This window comes from Emydura macquarii, unplaced genomic scaffold, assembly GCF_026122565.2.
Source record: "Emydura macquarii macquarii isolate MOO-44397 ecotype Brisbane River unplaced genomic scaffold, CSIRO-AGI_Emac_v2 contig_973, whole genome shotgun sequence".
Classification (NCBI taxonomy): domain Eukaryota; kingdom Metazoa; phylum Chordata; order Testudines; family Chelidae; genus Emydura; species Emydura macquarii.
In genome coordinates, this window is record NW_027131110.1 from 987519 (window position 1) to 1004867 (window position 17349).

The window sequence follows — 17349 nt, forward strand, 5'->3', positions numbered from 1 at the left end:
CAGAGTCAGCCTTGCTGCCGTCATTGATGAGGCACTCTTGGATCTCCTGGTTTCAGGATTCTTCTGCCCATCCTAGTTCAGATGAGGCCTTCTTGGTTCTCTCTGAACTCATGGTCCTCCTGGGATTAATCTCACCTATTCTATACAACAAAGACACGTTAGTCCTATTGGACTATGTAGACTCGGTTTCTTGTATTACTTACATGAGACTTCATCGTGCAAGATCTTTCACTGAAGACTTAGTCTACCTGCAACTAACTGATGTCTCAATCTTTGTCATATTTAAAGGAATGGTAGGAAGAAGACACCATAGATATGTCTATTCCACAATATCCTCATCTAAGCCGTATGCTTCTGTGGCACCATTGGCCGTCGCTCCCCCACAGCTTTAAAGTTTTCAAGAGCTGACTATTTTGTATCATATTGGGATAATACTAGGGGTTATTATTGAGCAAGATTCTCCAGACTTATTTCTTTGGGTCTGGGGACTGCTTGTTAATCACCTACAGTGGGTTTTCATAAGGCGATGCCGAAAGAAATAAGTAAATATTTTTCTATAGCAATGGTAACTATTATTCTTTGATGATGACTGCTTCCATGGATCCCTCAATATATGTGAGTCTTACCACAGGTTCTTGAACTAGTGGCTGCAACAGTTTAGCATTTGGGACCATGCCATTATGTATCCTTGGGCCAGGAGGGAATCTAACCTCAACAAATACTGCTATTGAAAGTTCCATGTTTGTGCCCACTGACATACAGTATGGATCCATGCAGGCAACCCTCTTGAGGGATCACATTTGCTATAGTAATTAACCATTTTTTATGGTGAAGAAGCCAAATAACTTTGTATTGTTAATTATTTATTTAAAAAGTAGTGAATTACACTATAGTTTTTCAACCTGTGGTAGGTACGCGAGACACAGGCAGGGGGTATACGGCGAAAAAACCCAGTGAAGGGAGGTGAGCGGCAGCTGCCTGCTTCCCACCCGGTCCCAGTTCCCAGCTGGGAGGCAGGTGGCAGCTGCCAGCTTCTGGGGGAGGCAGGCGGCAGCCGCCGGCTTCCTGTCCAGTCCCACCTCCTAGCTGGGAGGTAGACGGCAGCTGCCCCACTCCTGGGATGTTGGGCGGCAGCCACTGGCTTTTTGGGATTCTGGGCAGCAGCCACCCGGCCCCAGCTCCCAGATGGCAGCCCAGCGGCAGCCTCCTGCACCCTGCGAACTGGGTTCACAGCTGGGTGGCTGCCACCTGCGCCCCGGCTCTGAGCCAAAAGACAGCGTCCTGTGCCCTGGCTTGAAGATGGGCAGCAGCTGCCTGCCGCCTGCCCACATCCCCAGGTCCCAGCCTGTGTGGAAGCCTCCTCTGCCCCAGCTCATAGCAGGTGGCAGTCTCCCACCTCCCAGGCTGGCAGCCAGGTGGCATCCACCTGCAACTTGCCCAAGTGGCAGCTCCCCTCCCTGGCTCAAAACCCGGTGCCCAGAAAGCCAGGCGGAGAGCCCAGCGGCTTGCCCAGTCCTGGAGCCGGGCTCTACCGCAGGCTCGCTTGTCAGTTTCACTACTCTAGTTGTGCAGTGAAATTGACAACTATGACAGCCCCAGTTTTTACCAGTATAAAAATGTTGAGAGGCCCACGCAGTGTGATTTGCCCCAGACCCACTCCCCTCTAAGGACAGCCATGGGGAGCACTGCTATCCACTCTGGTGGGCTGCTAATCCCTGCTTAGACCTCACAAGTTCCCACCTGTGTGAGGAGAACACCAGGTGACCCCGCCATCAGGCCATAGTGATTGGCTGGCGTTGACTTTTGCTCCTATATGGAGGAAGGGGAGGAGGAAGAAGGGGAGAAACAGCAGGGGGTTTTGTGATCTGCCACAGCCACACAGCACTGCAGAACTCAGAACTCTCCTGCTTTATGAGAAATACAGTCGTCCAGCAGTAAAGGGGAAAAAGATTGTATTTCTCAGAGTGGAAAATTGAGTGTTGGGGTACTTATTAAAATTTTCAGACATTAGGGGGTTCTTGCTACTTAAAAGGTTGAGAAACACTGAATTAGACAGTCAACTTATCACCAAAATCAGTAGGTCTGGCTCTGCATGCACACAAGGAACAGATAGATCTGTTGAGTATAGGGAAGGTGCCATTTTCACACAGTCCCGTTTCAGGATAGAGACACATTTTAGGCCTGTTCTTACACCACTGGAATCAATAAGATATTTGCTATTGATTTCATTGGCAGCACTTTGAAAGTCCAGTAATAATAGTATTATATGAATGGGCACGCCAACAAATCTGCTTAAAATCTGTTATGAAATCTTTGTTACTCTATTACCAAAAATGCTCTAAAAACCAACTAGTGGGCATGGGCAGGCAATAGATTATTTCCAAAATAAAATGTTGTCCTTGCATTTCTCTTTCCCCTATCAGATGTCATTAGTACACATTGAGGACAGTTCATTTTAAAATAAAATAGCTAGCTTAACTTGAGTTGGGGGGGAAAAAAACAACTGAAACATCAAACAAATGCAGGATTCTTCAATGTGCCTTATATTTGGAAAAATACATTAACAGATGTCAGTCTTAAGAAAAAAGTGGGGGGAAGGGGAATCACAGCAACAGCCTACCAATATACTGTATTTCATCTTGCTATGGCTAGAATGTGAATACCTAGAAATCAGTAGCACTTTTCATCGTGCAAATTTCCAAAGTCTTTACTAACTTGACCTGATATTTAGAGGGATCACTTCTCCCACCTCTGGATATAACATAGCAAGTATTTAACAGAGTTCAACAGCTTTATTCAGCAATTTAAGACAGGAAATAATAGATACTATATCCAAGCAGAATGCAGTCATTCACATTGGAATTTGCTCAGAACCTTCAGCTTTATTCCTCGCCTAAAAGATTAGTTAATATCAGAAAAGCTGGTGGAGGTTTAGACATTTCAAAAAGGAATATAAATTCTAACTTCCTGCCTCTTCACCCTCTTGCTTTCCTAGGAATCAGATCTTTTCACTTTGACAGAGATGTTCTCGCTGAATTCATGTAGAAAAGGTAAGGACTTGGTTGATTTGGGGAACTCTCTCATCTTTCACCATTCATTTTTCTTGACTGATAAGCTATAGCACTAGATCTCTGGACAAAGGAATCCAATTCATAAGTAATTTTACCATCCTTTTCTATGCTGGGTGATATGACAGATGTGCCATACTGCCTCATCGATGTGGCTTGATGCCTCATTCATTTAAATGTTTGTGCCACCAATACATGTTTAAATGCGCTACAAAGGAAAAAGAAGGATGTGTGAGAAAATTACTGGTTGCATTGTCAGTCGTTATATAACACGTAGGCCCAATTCTGCCTTCATGTGTCACTCCTTTTAACTGCAAGGGGAGCTTCACATCCAAGGGTAGAATTTGTCCCTACTTGTAAAAGTGTATGTTTCCAAACCACAATTGTTTTTTTATCCAGTACTTATGCAGCTGTGTAAATCACTTTTCAGCTAGGAAAGCTATATGAACAAGCGTTAATGTCACTTGTCTCTATGTTTACATTAAGTAGTACAGTGATAGATTCATTTCAGGGAATGCAGAAGCTGGAGGTGCAAATGTCATCCAATCGACTTCCCTGACCATACAGGGTTGTTCCCTACAGTACGTAATTTAGTTCTTCATCCAGTTTAGTTCTAATTAGTTTGAATTTTCCCTTTTAATTTCATCCTCCTCCTCTTAGTTGTATCCCTTTGTACTAGTTAAATAAATCTTTCTCCTTGATGTTTACATACTTCAAATATGTCAGCTGTTATCATCTCTCTTTTTATCATTGCTCAGCCAAGCTCTTGATTTAACTCTTTTTTAGTCTTCCATCATAAGTCAGTCCCTCCAGCCACTGGTTATTTTTGTTTCTTTTATTGAATGTCATTCAGTTACTTGATCTCAAAATGAACTGCTCAGAACTGAATCCAGTATTCCAGATATGGTTGTACCAGAGATGCATAGCAAAGGTCTATTATCTCTCTACTCTGGGAAGTAATGCCTCTGATTCACTGCTTAGGTGGCCCAACGTTTCATTAGCCATTCTTGTTTCAATATCAAGCTAAAAATGTAGGTAATCAATAGTCATGGATCCTGTAATTTAAAGAAATCCATGATATTTGACATTTTAAGACTTTGGGTGGATATGATAGTAATGTATGTCAGTGGAAAAACTTGAGATGCCAGGTAAAAATCTGGGCTGGATGGGAGACAGAAGGAGAGCAGCAACTCTCATCACGAGGGCTAGTGGTTTGTCATGGCTGGATTGAGGGTGGGGACTTTGTGGATTCTGTGACACTGCTAGTTTTTTGAGGAAAGTCTTGAAGTAGCTGGGGAAAAAGCTTCTGTACAATGCTGCTGCTGCCACCCCTTTGCAAAAGCTCACGTAGGGGAGAAGAAGGGTCAGCAGCAGCTCGCTGCTGTGAGTCTGAACCGGCAAGCAGCGGGACAGTGGTATTAAATTATTAGTTAAATGCTGTTAAACACTTTTCATTGCAAAATAAAGGATATTTTGACTGCAATAATGTAACCTGTGACTTCTGGCATTTTTTCCATAAATTGTTGACTCTTGTCTTTTTTCTGTGACCAGACTTTAACTTCTTGTATAATTTATGGTGACAAACCACTAGCCCTACTTATGTCTAATTTGCTGTACACTCTCACCCTTGTCTTTCTTTCTGCATCACCGTTTCTTTCTCCCATTGAATGTGTGTTTCCCATAGTCTTCCCCCAGATGTACAGCTACATTTTTCCATTATTGTATTCTCCACCAATAGTTCTCATCTCTTTAGGGCTCTCTCTCTATTATTTCTGTGTCTACTGGTGTGCATAACTCAAAACAGTTTAGTATAATCTGTGACTTTCCTTAATGGACATCTTACTCCTTCTTCCAGATCACAATGAAGATGTTAAATGAAATCATTTCTTATCTCAATTCTACTACACACATCTCCCCAGCTGGCTACATTGGCATTTAACAGTAATCCCCTCCACACACACACTTTTCCTTTCCCCCAGAAATTTTACTTCCATTTAAATATTTTCATCCAAGCCAATTTGAAATAATTTTTCAAGTTAGAATTGATGGGGTTTGGTATCAAATAATTTGCATTCACTGTATTTCCTTAATTTGGGTAACTTGTCTGGCAAGATTTGTTCTGTAGGACCCAATGCTATGTATTGCTTATGGTTGTCATCCTCTAGTTATACTTTTCTCAATATTTGCTTAATTATTCTATTGGGGATAGAAGTTAGACTTATGAGACAATAAACTGCCAGAATCGCTTTAAGATTTAAAAAAAAAAGAAAAGAAAATTGTACTGCATTTTTTCCAGTGCCTCTCTGATTGCCTGAGTTTTCAGAAATGTTTGTCATTGGTACAGAAAATTAGTTAATTCACTTAATATCCTAAGATGCACATCCTCTGAGACAAGTAACTTAGTGTGTGTTCAGATCTTCCAGGTACACCTTTACCTGTTCTTTGATAAAAGCTTTTAATACAGGGTTTTCCTTGCTAACTTAACTGTTCAGACATCTTTTAAAAAGCTGCCCTCTGCATGAAAAATGTAAAAGTTAAATTTCTTAGTTTTATCTCCCTCCTGACATTAGTTTCTTTTTCTCTCCTGATATTTGTTGAAAGCCTTATTACTCTTGATGACTTTTTTTTTAACATTTTAACCAATGTAAAATCTTGGTTTACATGCAAAGTATTTACTGATTAATAAATGACATTTAAATTAACATATAAATAGAACTCACTAGTATAAAGAGGCGCTCTCAATTTAATTGTAGCCGCAAATGCATGTTATAAATAGACAATAAAATTTAAGGTGTGTATAAATATTTTGAGCTTTTAAAAAATAATTCTTATGTGGAGGGAGGGGGAATTAAAGCATTCCTGAAGTGGTCGATATCCACACATTACAGTATTAAGAAATTTATGCTCAAAACATTTACAGTAGTTGTTAAAACTGCCCAAATTTAATTTATTTTCTCAAGGTGAGAAAAATGCAAACAGTGAACAACCTAAATAATAAATAAATATTTTTAATTCTCAAATGATAGCATCTAAAGTGTCAGTAAAATATTGAAGTTTGACTGCAACATATGATTGTAACTGAGACACTGCAAACTTGAAGTATGGTCAACATATATCTTTTTTTTTTTTTTTTTAAATTACTTTCAGGTACTGAACCTGCTCCTGAACTTTCCCTGCTGATTGTTATAGTTCTTGAAGTCAGATCTTCCTAGGCTTTTTGGGTTTTGTTTTTCAGTTGGTTGGTTTTTTTTAATGTGGTCTTATTACTAAGTGAAAAATCTGAAAGAAAGGGGGAGAATCTGTATATTTTCACCATTTCTCCAACATAGCTGATTCAGAAAGTGCTGTCAAATGCAAAGTAATTGCAAATCCATTTTTGTGTTATATTCTCCAAAATTGTAATAGGTTTAAAAAAAATAGAAGTGATTTAACAATGTATTTAAAAGGCATTTAACATTGCCTTTAACATTGATTTAACGTATTTAAAAGGCAACAAGCAGTGTCCACTTTTTAGAGCAGAGGACTAGGAGTCAGCATTTCTGGGTACCATTGGCAGCACTGCACTAATTTGTTCTGGTTTAGGAGCAAGTGACTTAACAGCTCAGTAGGTCAGTTTCATCATTTGTAAAAATTGTGTAATACTAGCCTACCTTAAGGAGTTGTTACTAGGCTCATTTAGAATTCAGAAAGTGCTTTGAAGTCCTCACCTTGAAGCTATAACCTATTTTAGGCTCAATTTCCCTTATGTTGCTTCTGGCTGATATGCATGTGCTCCAGAGCTAAGGAAGTAGATTTGCTACCTAGGGGCACTTAAGGGGGAGCAGCAGACTAAATGATATTTATATGATGTCTGATGTAAATATGACTATATTGAAAAGGGGGTATGGGTGAGGGGAAAGGGTCCTACTGTTTAAATTACTGGCATACCTGGCCCAGAGGTCAAAGTTCTTTGTTTAACATCAGAAGAGGTATGGGCAGGACCCTGGGCAGGCTTCCCCCATTCTGCCCTTTCCCTCAACTTTGACCTGGAGGGTTCCCCTTTAATAGCGAGAGGGGTCCCTTGCTTGCTTTATAGCCCTGTTTACGTCTAGGCCTTTTTAATGGCAGGGGGGAATGGGTGAACAGTGTCAATTGCACGAAAGCCCCAGAACCACCCCTGCCCAGTGTCGGGGGTTTAGAAGGGGAGCCTGGAGGAGCGAAAGGAGGTGGGGAGCGGCCTGCCCCATAGGGGCCCTAGCGGAGGCTGTTTCCATAGGGAAGGGGTGATTCCTGGGCTCAAGCTCCTCCTTGTCTGTAATGCTCCGGCCTGCGCGCTAGGGGCCGCTGCACGCCGGTGGTTCCTCCTCGTGCAGACCCCCCCCCCACCCTGGTCCGTCGTTGTTCCTGCTGCTCCCCTCCCCCCCGCTCCAGGCCGCAGGAACTGAGCCTAGCCCAGGCCTAGCCCGCCTATGCCGAAGCCAGCCGGCAGCGTGCGGCCTTGCAAGATGGCGGCGTCCAGGCGGCTTCTGCTGGCGCTGGTGAGCGGCGCTTCCGGGCCGCCGAGCTGTTACCGCTACGGCCGGGCGGGGCTGGAAGCGGGCGGCGCCACGCGGAGCCTGTGCGCGGGCGGCCCCCTGAGAGAGGCCGAGCCCGGGGCGGACCAGGAGCCGTGGTCGGAGGCGGACGGCGGTGCGGGAGAAGCCGGCGCCATGGTGAAGGGTGAGCGGCAGTCACCGTGTCCCCGCAGGGGCCGGCGGGCGGATCCTCTCCGCGGGTGGCGGGGCGGGGGGGGTTTGCCGACAAAGGCAGCGGCCCCGCCGGACGGATCCTCCGCTGGGGCCGGGGGGAAGGGAGCGACAGCCACAAAGGCAGCGGCCCCGTGTCCGCCCTAGAGCGAGTGTGTGTGTGGGGGGGGGGATGCTGGGGCCCCCCCATGGTCGGGGGGGGGGCGAGCGCATCCTGGGCCCGGCCCTGGGGAGCCGCCCGCGCAGACGGGGGGAGGGGAGCCCCGTCCCCTCAGCCTTGGTTTTGGGGAGCGCGCGTGTGAACGCAGCCCATCCTCCTCCCGCCCCGAGCTCGGCGCCGCCCGGCCTTTTTCTGGCTGGAGAGCGGGTAGGCCCAGGCGGCCGCGAGCTGCGCGGCCCGTGCCCGGCGAGGGAGTTCGTCCCTCAGGCGGGACGGGGACGGCGGCGGGGGGCGCCCTCTGCGGTGGGTGGGTCTCGGGGGCCCGGGGTGGGTGGCTGGCTGGCTGGTAGACCGGCGCAGGGGGAAGCTGCTGCTTATGATCGCCGCAGACAGACTCGTGCGGCCAGCCAGCGGTTCCTGCCCGGCAGCCTGCATCCGGGGAGAGGAGCTGGCAGTGCCTCGTCCCGGCAGGTAAAGGGGCGGCTGGTGCTTTCTGTGCCTACCTCTTCCCCCGTGTGTCCCCTACACGTGTGGAAACGGCCGGTGCGAGAAACAACAAGTTCTGGCTCCTTGGATAATTATGGACAATATGTTGTATGTGCCCTGGTGGTTTCTGACGCCTGTTTTTATTGAAGACTAGGACGGTTGTGGCTTCCTGAATCCGAATCTCTCAGTGTTACGAACACTCCTATTCTCTGCCTCTGGTTTACACAAATAGGATGGGTATTCAGGAGAGCGATGAAAGGCTCTGTCTCTCCTTACCTCAAGGTCACTCGTTTGAATCTGGTCCAGACTGGCCATGACTGAAAGCCCTTGCATCTCACAGCCTTCTGGTTTAGCCCATGTGAAATGAAAATATCCTAATAAATGGGCCATTCTTTGGCAATCTCAGCAGAGGGAGTATTAACTGAACAGGCTGGGGAGATGAAATATCTTCTCCTAGCTGTACAAGAGAGTTGGGACTGTGTGTGTGTGTGTAGGTAGATTTCCCTGTCACTGCCTAGGCTGTCCCTGTTTTGTGGGCAAAAGACTTCAGTCTGTAAAGTTGGCAGGTAGGCACCTTTGGCTAGCTGTGTCTCTGTCCAAATCAAATGAAATGTAAAAAGTAAGCTAGATTTTAAAAATTGTCTTTTACCATAAATTGCCATGTGTAGCAGCTTCCATGAGTTACACATGGGAATCTGTTTGTTGGAGCCCTGTGGGTATTCCTCTCCGCATATCATGCTTCAGTGTGTAGCAGGCACTCGCTTGGGTTACAGTTTGGGATAAGCGCATTAAAAGGGAAACATTCAGGGCTGACTTAATTGTGCACTTAAAACCTCTCATCATTTTAAAAGTGTGTTGACACCTTTCAAGGATCTAGTTAAAACCTCGCATACACTTTTTAAAAAGTTTTTCCGTCTTTCAAGGATGTTTGCAAATACAGTAGTAAACCGTGACAGGCTTACTACAGGCATGACATTAAGATATGGGTCCTTGACATGCATATGTTGTGAGGTATAACGCCAAAGGCTGAGAACCTTCATCTACCCAAGAAGTGCCCTGGAAGGCTTACTGCTGTCATATGAGGTTTACATGTACATTCCTTTTTTTTAAATACAGTGTTTGTTTTGGTCGGGCTTATGTCTGTGAGTTTCCACTATGAAAATTAGGTCCTAAGACAAAATTGTAGGGAAGAGTTATAAATAACTCCACCTATCTCAAATATTTTCTTTTTTAATTTTTTTTACCTCTTTTTTTGTCTCTAAGTGGCCCCTTATTTCCCTTTCCCCCTCAAAAGTCCTGCTATCCTTTTGGTATCAGTTTATGACCTAACATCTTTCAACACTTGCATATAAATTGGCCTGTTGAATAGCTACCAGTGTAACCTGTTTTCTAGTGTAAATGTTAGAACTGACCTCGCCCCTCGCCCCAGCCCCAAACAGCTGTTGAAAGGGCGGTTTGACACACTGGGGAAGGAAACATTTTAAACTCATTTTTTTCCCTTTAGCACCTCATTTCCTTCCAGACAACTACTGCTTTCTTCATCCATTCCAATGAGGTGCCTTATCTTTGTGCTTCACTTAATTTTTCCCCAGTGCCCATTTAACATAATGGGTATAGCTGTTTTTGTGTGTGTGTTTCAGTGAGATCTTGGCTGTATGCTTTTGGGAGCTGGCATACTCTGTGGGGAAAAAAAAAAGCGCCCAACCAGCCAATCAGAATACTGCTTTGGGATGATGGGTGTTACAGGCAGACTTTGGCAGTGATAAGTGATTCTGATAAAACTGGGGCAGATGCTCAAATCTCTTTTGCCCTGTTTTGAGTTCCCCAGTAGTAGACTCTGAGCATGCGAGGTTGTTTCAGAATGCTCACTGAAAGAATAAAAGGTCTGCCTCACTCAACACATAAGATGTCTGTAAGGGCTTCCCAAAAGCCTGAGCTCCATCTCTGTGACTATTACTTGAGCCTTGAAAGTCACCTTGAGGTATTTTTTATAGAGGCAGGTCCTAAGCCTTCCGCTGTCAGGTTGTTGTCTTCAGGCTCAATTTATCCAGGTACCTTGGTACTGATCTCGGTTGAAACCAGTACTGTTAATTGAAAATGCATCTCTGATCTGAGATATTTTCTGGGTCTGTTACTGAAGTCCATATGAGTTTTGTTTTATACTAATAAGGAATCTTTTCCTTCCTCTCTGCAGTTATGTAGATTTGCCTCAGTCATTGTCATTTGTGGTTCTCCAGTTTGAGATGACCTCCCCTTGTTGTTCTGAGGGTTATTGCTGCTGTTCGTAAAATGTATGCGCTTTAGGGTGGGGACTGCATGTTCTTTTATTTGTGCTGTGCCTACACTACTGGGTGATGCTGTATTGTAAATATTTGTAATGGAGTCAAATCTGAGAACCCTGGTGTGGAGTCTTCTAGTAGGAAAGTCCTACTGTAATTCCCTGCAGGAGTGGGTGTTGAAGGGCCACAAGCTTTTCCTCCTTGCACGTGTCTGATGCTTTGGGGGCATTCTCCATCAGGTTTTCTTAATGTTTATGGACATTATGCATATCCCTGCTGCTCATTTTCAGCCTCTTTCTGAGGAAGAGGATATGGAGGAAGGTATGAGCGGTCAGGATAAATCTAACACTCTTGTTATCCCTGGGCAAGAATGTAGGCCATTCAGTCTCTCCACTTGACAATTTTCAGCGTTTCCTGGATTTGCTGGGGCTGATGGAGCCTTGGGTACTATGGATGGAATTTCAAAAGCACTTGATGTTGGCCTTACTCTGCTTCCATTTAAGTCAATGGTAAAACTCCCACTGTCGTGTAGAGTTAGGCCAGTGCTGAGAGCTTTTTACAACTCTACCTTGAATAGTCTACTGTCATAGAATCATAGAATGTTAGCGTTGGAAGGGACCCCAGGAGGTCATCTAGTCCAGTGTCGCTCAACAACTGGTCTATGGCCTGGCACCAGTCCCTGAGATCTCCCTGACACAGTATAGGAAGCTGGTCCCTAGTATCAAAAAGACTGAGAAATACTGTCCAACCCCCTGCCCAAAGCAGGACCAACCCCAACTTAATCATCCCAGCCAGCGCTTTGTCAAGCCGGGCCTTAAAAAACCTCTGAGGATGGAGATTCCACCACCTCCCTAGGTAACCCATTCCAGTGCTTCCTCTCACTTTCCTAGTGAAAAAGTTTTTCCTGATATCCAACCTAGACCTCCCCCATTGCAGCTTGAGACCATTGCTCCTCGTTCTGTCATCTATCACCACTGAGAAATAGCCTAGCTTCACGCTTCCTGAAACCCCCTTCAGGTAATTGAAGGACGTTATCAAATCCCCCTCACTCTTCTCTTTTGCAGACTAAACAAGCCTAGTTCCCTCAACCTCTCCTCATAAGTCATGTGCTCCAGCCCACTAATCATTGTCATTGCCCTCCACTGGATTCTCTCCAGTTTGTCCACATCCTTCCTGTAGTGGGGGGCCCAAAACTGGACACAGTATTCCAAATGTGGCCTCACCAGTGCCAAATAGAGGGGAATAATCACTTCCCTCGATTTGCTGGCAGTGCTTCTACTAATGCAGCCCAATATGCTATTAGCCTTCTTGGCAACCAGGGCACACTGCTGACTCATCCAGCTTCTTGGCCACTGTAGCCTTTTCTGCAGAACTGCTGCCTATCCAGTCAGTCCCCAGCCTGTAGCTGTGCATGAGATTTTTCCATCCTAAGTGCAGGACTCTGCACTTGTCCTTGCTGAACCTCATCAAATTTCTTTTGGAGGATCAAACCAATCCTCCAATTTGTCTAGGTCACTCTCTATCTGTACTGTCCAAGAAAGGAAGAGTTTCTCTCTCTAAAAATGTGGCCTGCTAGGGACTAAAGACTAAAACCAACTTCCATTTCATCTATCTCGGGGATATCAGGTATCAACTCTCTCAACAGGATTTTGACTACCTTTTAACCCATCTGCTGTCAGGGCTTCTAGTCTTGTCAGTGACAGAAACTGTAGTGATAGGTGACATCTGCTACATCCAACTGTAATAACAGAAAAGCTTCCTAACTGTAGTGGAACTGCTTAAATAAATCACTGATGGATACACGACTGGAAAAGTGGTGCACATGGCTCAAAATACTCGATGATGAGGATGTCAAATACACAATGATGTTGCTGAATGCCTTCCTGGAGGCATGGAAAAGGATTGGTCATCCTAGAAATGTTTAAATCACCTCTGAACAAGAGTTGGCAGGTCAAAAGTCAAAATGCAGAAGTGGGGCTGTTCCAATGACCCAGACACATGACTGCAGCAAAACACAAACCATGTGACATCTCTTGGTCTGCTGTCTCTTGAAGGAACAAGGCACCATGGAAGTTCTCACCAAGGCTACAGACTGGGCCATGTCATATGCCCAACACTAGAAAAGCTTATGATTGTGGTGGAAGGACAAGAGAAGTCACAGAGAAATAAATCACTCTGGTTTTGGATGAGGGTGCCAAGAAATTCAGTCTGCCAAGGAGGAAACCACAGTCACTGCAATTTGGGAATTCAGGATTGGATCTTCAAAGACTGCTGGTGATGCATGGCTTCTCCACATGGGATTAGAACCTTACATCCTCAACTCCAGTATTGAAAGATGACTATTGGGGTGACTCCTTGGACACGGCATATTCTGTAGCAATGTCGATAGCTGTGAGGCATACAGTGTTGCGCAGCTGGCAATTGGGATCTTGATCTATAAGCCAAAATTGAGGATTTTGCCATTTGGAGGAACCATTCTTCTTTACTCCAAGATGGATTCAACACGGAAGTTAACTACAGATCCATCTCAAAATCCTTGGTGTCACTATACAACCACGTCTGTGTTCTCTCTCTAGACACCTGAGACAAATTCCTCCTTATCACAGGTTTTCTCAAAAGCCATCCTGTTTCTTAAAGTAGAGGCAATCAGAGACCAAAAATACGGGCTCTTGCTTATGGCAGTCCATCTCACTCCTCGTTATCTGCAAAGTGGGTTTAGTGGGAGTGATTAAAAATTCTATCCTTTTTTCCCCCTGAGAATGGAATTACTGTAGACAGATTGGTGACAGAGGACTGTTAGAAAAGATTACTCCTGGCCGTTCACTAACCTTCCTCTCTCTTCATGGACCCTTATTGTGAGAAGATATTGAGTGAAGTAGCCTCCTTCCTGCTGGAAGTGAGAGAGGAGGTCCTTTTAGAAATATCAGGGAGGGGGTTTATTCACGTTATTTTTTCCTAAGAAAAGGCACATTTGCATGTTGTAGATAACAAAACTGAACAAGTGCATCAGGCAGTTTGAAATCTGTATAGTGATGTTAGCTTTCATTCATTCTCCATTCCCTAAGTATGCAAGATTGGTTTGAGACATCCTTTTGGGTTGAGAGACCATTTCCTCTTTTCTTTTTCTTTCTCTCTTTCTTTCTCTCCCTCTCCCTCCCTCCCTCCCTCCAAAATACTCCATATGCTGTTCTGTATGGCTCCCAGGGTCTTAACCAGGTAAATTCTTAGCAGATGTGGTAGCCCACATAAAACATGGAACTGACTAGTTTTAACTACTAGTCAGTTTCATTTTCTAGCTTCCTGTGCTAGGCCAGTGCCATGGTATTTAGGTTCTGAACATTTTAAGGGAATGTTTACATCCAAAGAAACTGATTTCAATTAGGGTTTTGGGTTTTTTTTAAATCTTGGAAATGTTTCCATTGATCTCATAGCCTGTAAAACTTGTTTGTACAACATAAAGTGTTTCTAGATTGGCCTTCATGGTATGTCTTTTGAGTCACAAAACCAAGAGTTCTAACCGTGAGGCAATCTGAATAGAATGTTCTCAGGCTTTTTGAAAATGGAATAAGTAAACATAGCTGCTTGACTTTTCCTGAGATCCAGATCAGAATAGCTGTTGGTGTGTTGGCAACGGAGTGTCCTCCAGTGGTGAGAGCCCAGGGGACTTGGACTTCAAGGTTTCTAGATTCTCTTTCACCAACTCATTGCAACACCATGGCCAAACTACTTAATTTATGTGCCTCCAGTTCTCCATCTATACAGCCGGGATAAACAATGAAATAAGAGTTTGTAACATGGTTTAGCTCCTTTGAACAGGACTATACAAGTATTAAAGGGGCATTCACTTTATCTATTGTTCTTTCAGATTCCAGAGACTTGTTGAAGGAATTTCCACAGCCTAAAAACTTGCTGAACAGCGTGATTGGAAGAGCCCTGGGGATTTCCCATGCAAGAGACAAACTGGTGTATATCCACACTAATGGGCCAAGAAAAAAGGTAATTCCACTATTAACCTCTAGTTGTGAGAAGAGTGCTTGTATGTGTAGGTGGCAAAGGGCCAGGAATACTCAGCGTTATAAGTGATTTTTAATATAGATATCTGAAGGACTACTGTGATTCTAAATGGCTTATTGCACAGTAATATGGGTTTCAAATATACTCCCCTTTCCATCTGGTTTTTCATCTCAGCACATTTAATATGCATATAAAAACCCCAGTCTCAATGTCTCGCCCTCCCTGTTTGTGGAAGGCTGGTTCTTTAACATAACTACTTTGCTGCAGTTGGCTTCTTTCAGCAGGGAGGCAGAATGTGCATAGGACAGCGTGCTAGGAGTCAGACCTGCGTTCTAATCTTAGTTATGCTACTGACCTACTTTGTGCTCTTGGGCAAGTCGCTTCACTTCTCTGGGCTTCAGCTGTTCCATTTGTAAAATGGGGCTAATGAAAAGCCCTTTGAGATCCTCTGCTGAAAAGTACTACCTGAAAATAAGAGCTGCTTAGGTTTAATAAAAATCACCTTCTCATGCCTGACATTCAGAGAGGTCACCCAAGAACTAGGGCTTGGATTCTGCACTGTGTCTCACCTCACTGCTCCTTTCCTTTTCAGAAAGTCACTCTGCACATAAAGTGGCCTAAGAATGTGGAAGTGGAAGGCTATGGGACCAAGAAGATCGATGCCGAGAGGCAGGCTGCAGCTGCTGCGTGCCAGCTCTTCAAAGTGAGCTACTGTTCCTCTCCTTTACCCCCGCACCATCCCTGCCAAGAGGCAGAAAGAAGCCTCTGCTGGCTTAGCTTGATGGCTGTTTGATCTCTGACTTATGTAAAGCTCTTTCCTCCTCCCTCTTCTCAGTTGCTTTGTCTTCTACTCAGGAATGGAGGCAGCCCCATTGGGCTCAAGGCAAGCTCTTGATGAATTGGCCGGCTGGGACTGAGCTTGCACATTCACTTGCTTCGGTGGCCAAGCAATGAATTCATTGACAGCCTTGAGTGACTTTTGGTTTTTATTTTCCATTGTGCTCGTTGTTCTCATCAGCCTCCAACTAAAGCTCATCACCCCTGGGAGAGATGGGTGCACCTAATGCTGTCCCTGTGTGTTCTTCACTGAGAAGCTCTCCCCTGCCTTGCTATCTGGCAGTATAAAGTTATATTGGGAGCTGTTCGGGAGGGAGCGTGGTCTAGTGGCTAGATCACAGCCCTTGGATGCGGGGTTCTAGGTGCTGTTCCCAGCCCTGCAATTGATTTTTGCTGTGACCTCGAGCAAGTCGCGTCACATCTCTGTTCCTTTGTTTCCTCATCTGTAAAATGGGGACAGTACTGTCCTATGTACTATTAAATAGCCTAAATACAGGGGTTGCTGCATCTCCCCCTGGAATTTAAATCTAATTATATCCAAAAAATTAAAAGAACAATATGGTTGCAAAGTCAGGCACGTAAAGGTTAGGGAAATGCCAGAGTAAAGGTTAGGGAAATGCCAGAATTAGGGTTGCTTATGCAGCCCTTAATTTGGCCCCTTTATGTGTATGCATCAAGATGCAGTCTTTAATTACATGATCACAGACTATTTTTCTCCAGGATCCCTGCCTCATTCAGTGCACAGAATGGATGGTGTTCATTGAATGCGTAGCTATGGAATATTTTGTTTTATCTTTATTGTTCAGTATGTGGCATCTTATTTTTTGTACACTATGAAAAACATGGATATGCTAGAGCTTCTTAATGAAACGGTTGTAAGAATTTTTTTATCATGGGGGAGAGAGAATATATTTTACCCCAGCCGTATTCTCAAACAGCTGAACCATTTTTGCTGAATTTTTTCAGAACCACTCAGCCCAATGCATGCACTTGGCATAGAAAATTTCAGCCTGAATGGTTAAAGTTTGGCAAAGCTATAGGCAACTGAAAAGAAGGATTTTTTTAATATCTAATGCCAAGCATAATGGCTCCCCAAATCAAGGTTCGGAACCTTGAGGCTTTACCACAATACAAAATAATACTGTCCTGTCTTATAGGGGTGTGATGGTCTGAGGCTGTATGAATGTTGCCAGTGCTCTTTGAAGTGTTACAGTGTAAAAAAGCAAGGTGTGTTGTCATGGTTTTCTGCACCTCTATGTGGGCACATAGGCCTAGAATGCAGGTGAGGGATTCTTGCAATTACCCAAAGAGCAAATGTATGAGGTCTCTGTATTTCCAGGCACAGACACGTTTTAGAGGTCTTGTACGTTACTGAACTGAGCAATACGGACTTCGCTCACAAATTTCCTAACATCATCCCTGGTGGGATGTTCCCAATATTTTTGTTCTTTGAAGTAAATATGAAGTTTTTGCAGTGTGAATCAACATTGTCTGTTCTGAGGGAGAAAAGAGAAGTCTAGAAAAGTTGAAGTGGTCTGCGTTGTGACACTACAAACTATCCCACTGCATAGCAAAGAAAGGACATAGGGCAAGAGACCACCCTGGTTTAACCAGGAGATCTTCAATGATCTGAAACTCAAAAAAGAATCCTAGAAAAAGTGGAAAGTAGGTCAAACTACAAAGGATGAATATAAACAACAAGCATGTAGGAACAAAATTAGAAAGGCAAAGGCACAAAAATGAGATTAAACTAGCTAGAGACGTAAAGGGTAACAAGAAAA

At 44.3% G+C, this 17349-nt stretch overlaps 1 protein-coding gene across 4 annotated transcripts in view; it reads left to right on the plus strand.

The window, feature by feature from the left end:
• Positions 1–17349, plus strand: part of DHX30 (DExH-box helicase 30) — a 44896-nt gene that overhangs the window by 2814 nt on the left and 24733 nt on the right. For 3 of the 4 annotated variants that reach the window (XM_067544511.1, XM_067544512.1, XM_067544513.1), the window contains exons 2-4: positions 2996–3050; positions 14583–14713; positions 15324–15434. In XM_067544511.1, coding sequence (XP_067400612.1) covers positions 3023–3050; positions 14583–14713; positions 15324–15434 — 270 coding nt within the window. In that variant the 5' untranslated portion in view covers positions 2996–3022. Of the gene's footprint in view, positions 1–2995; positions 3051–7487; positions 7767–14582; positions 14714–15323; positions 15435–17349 lie in introns of those variants that run through there. The other variant, XM_067544510.1, reaches the window with a different exon arrangement.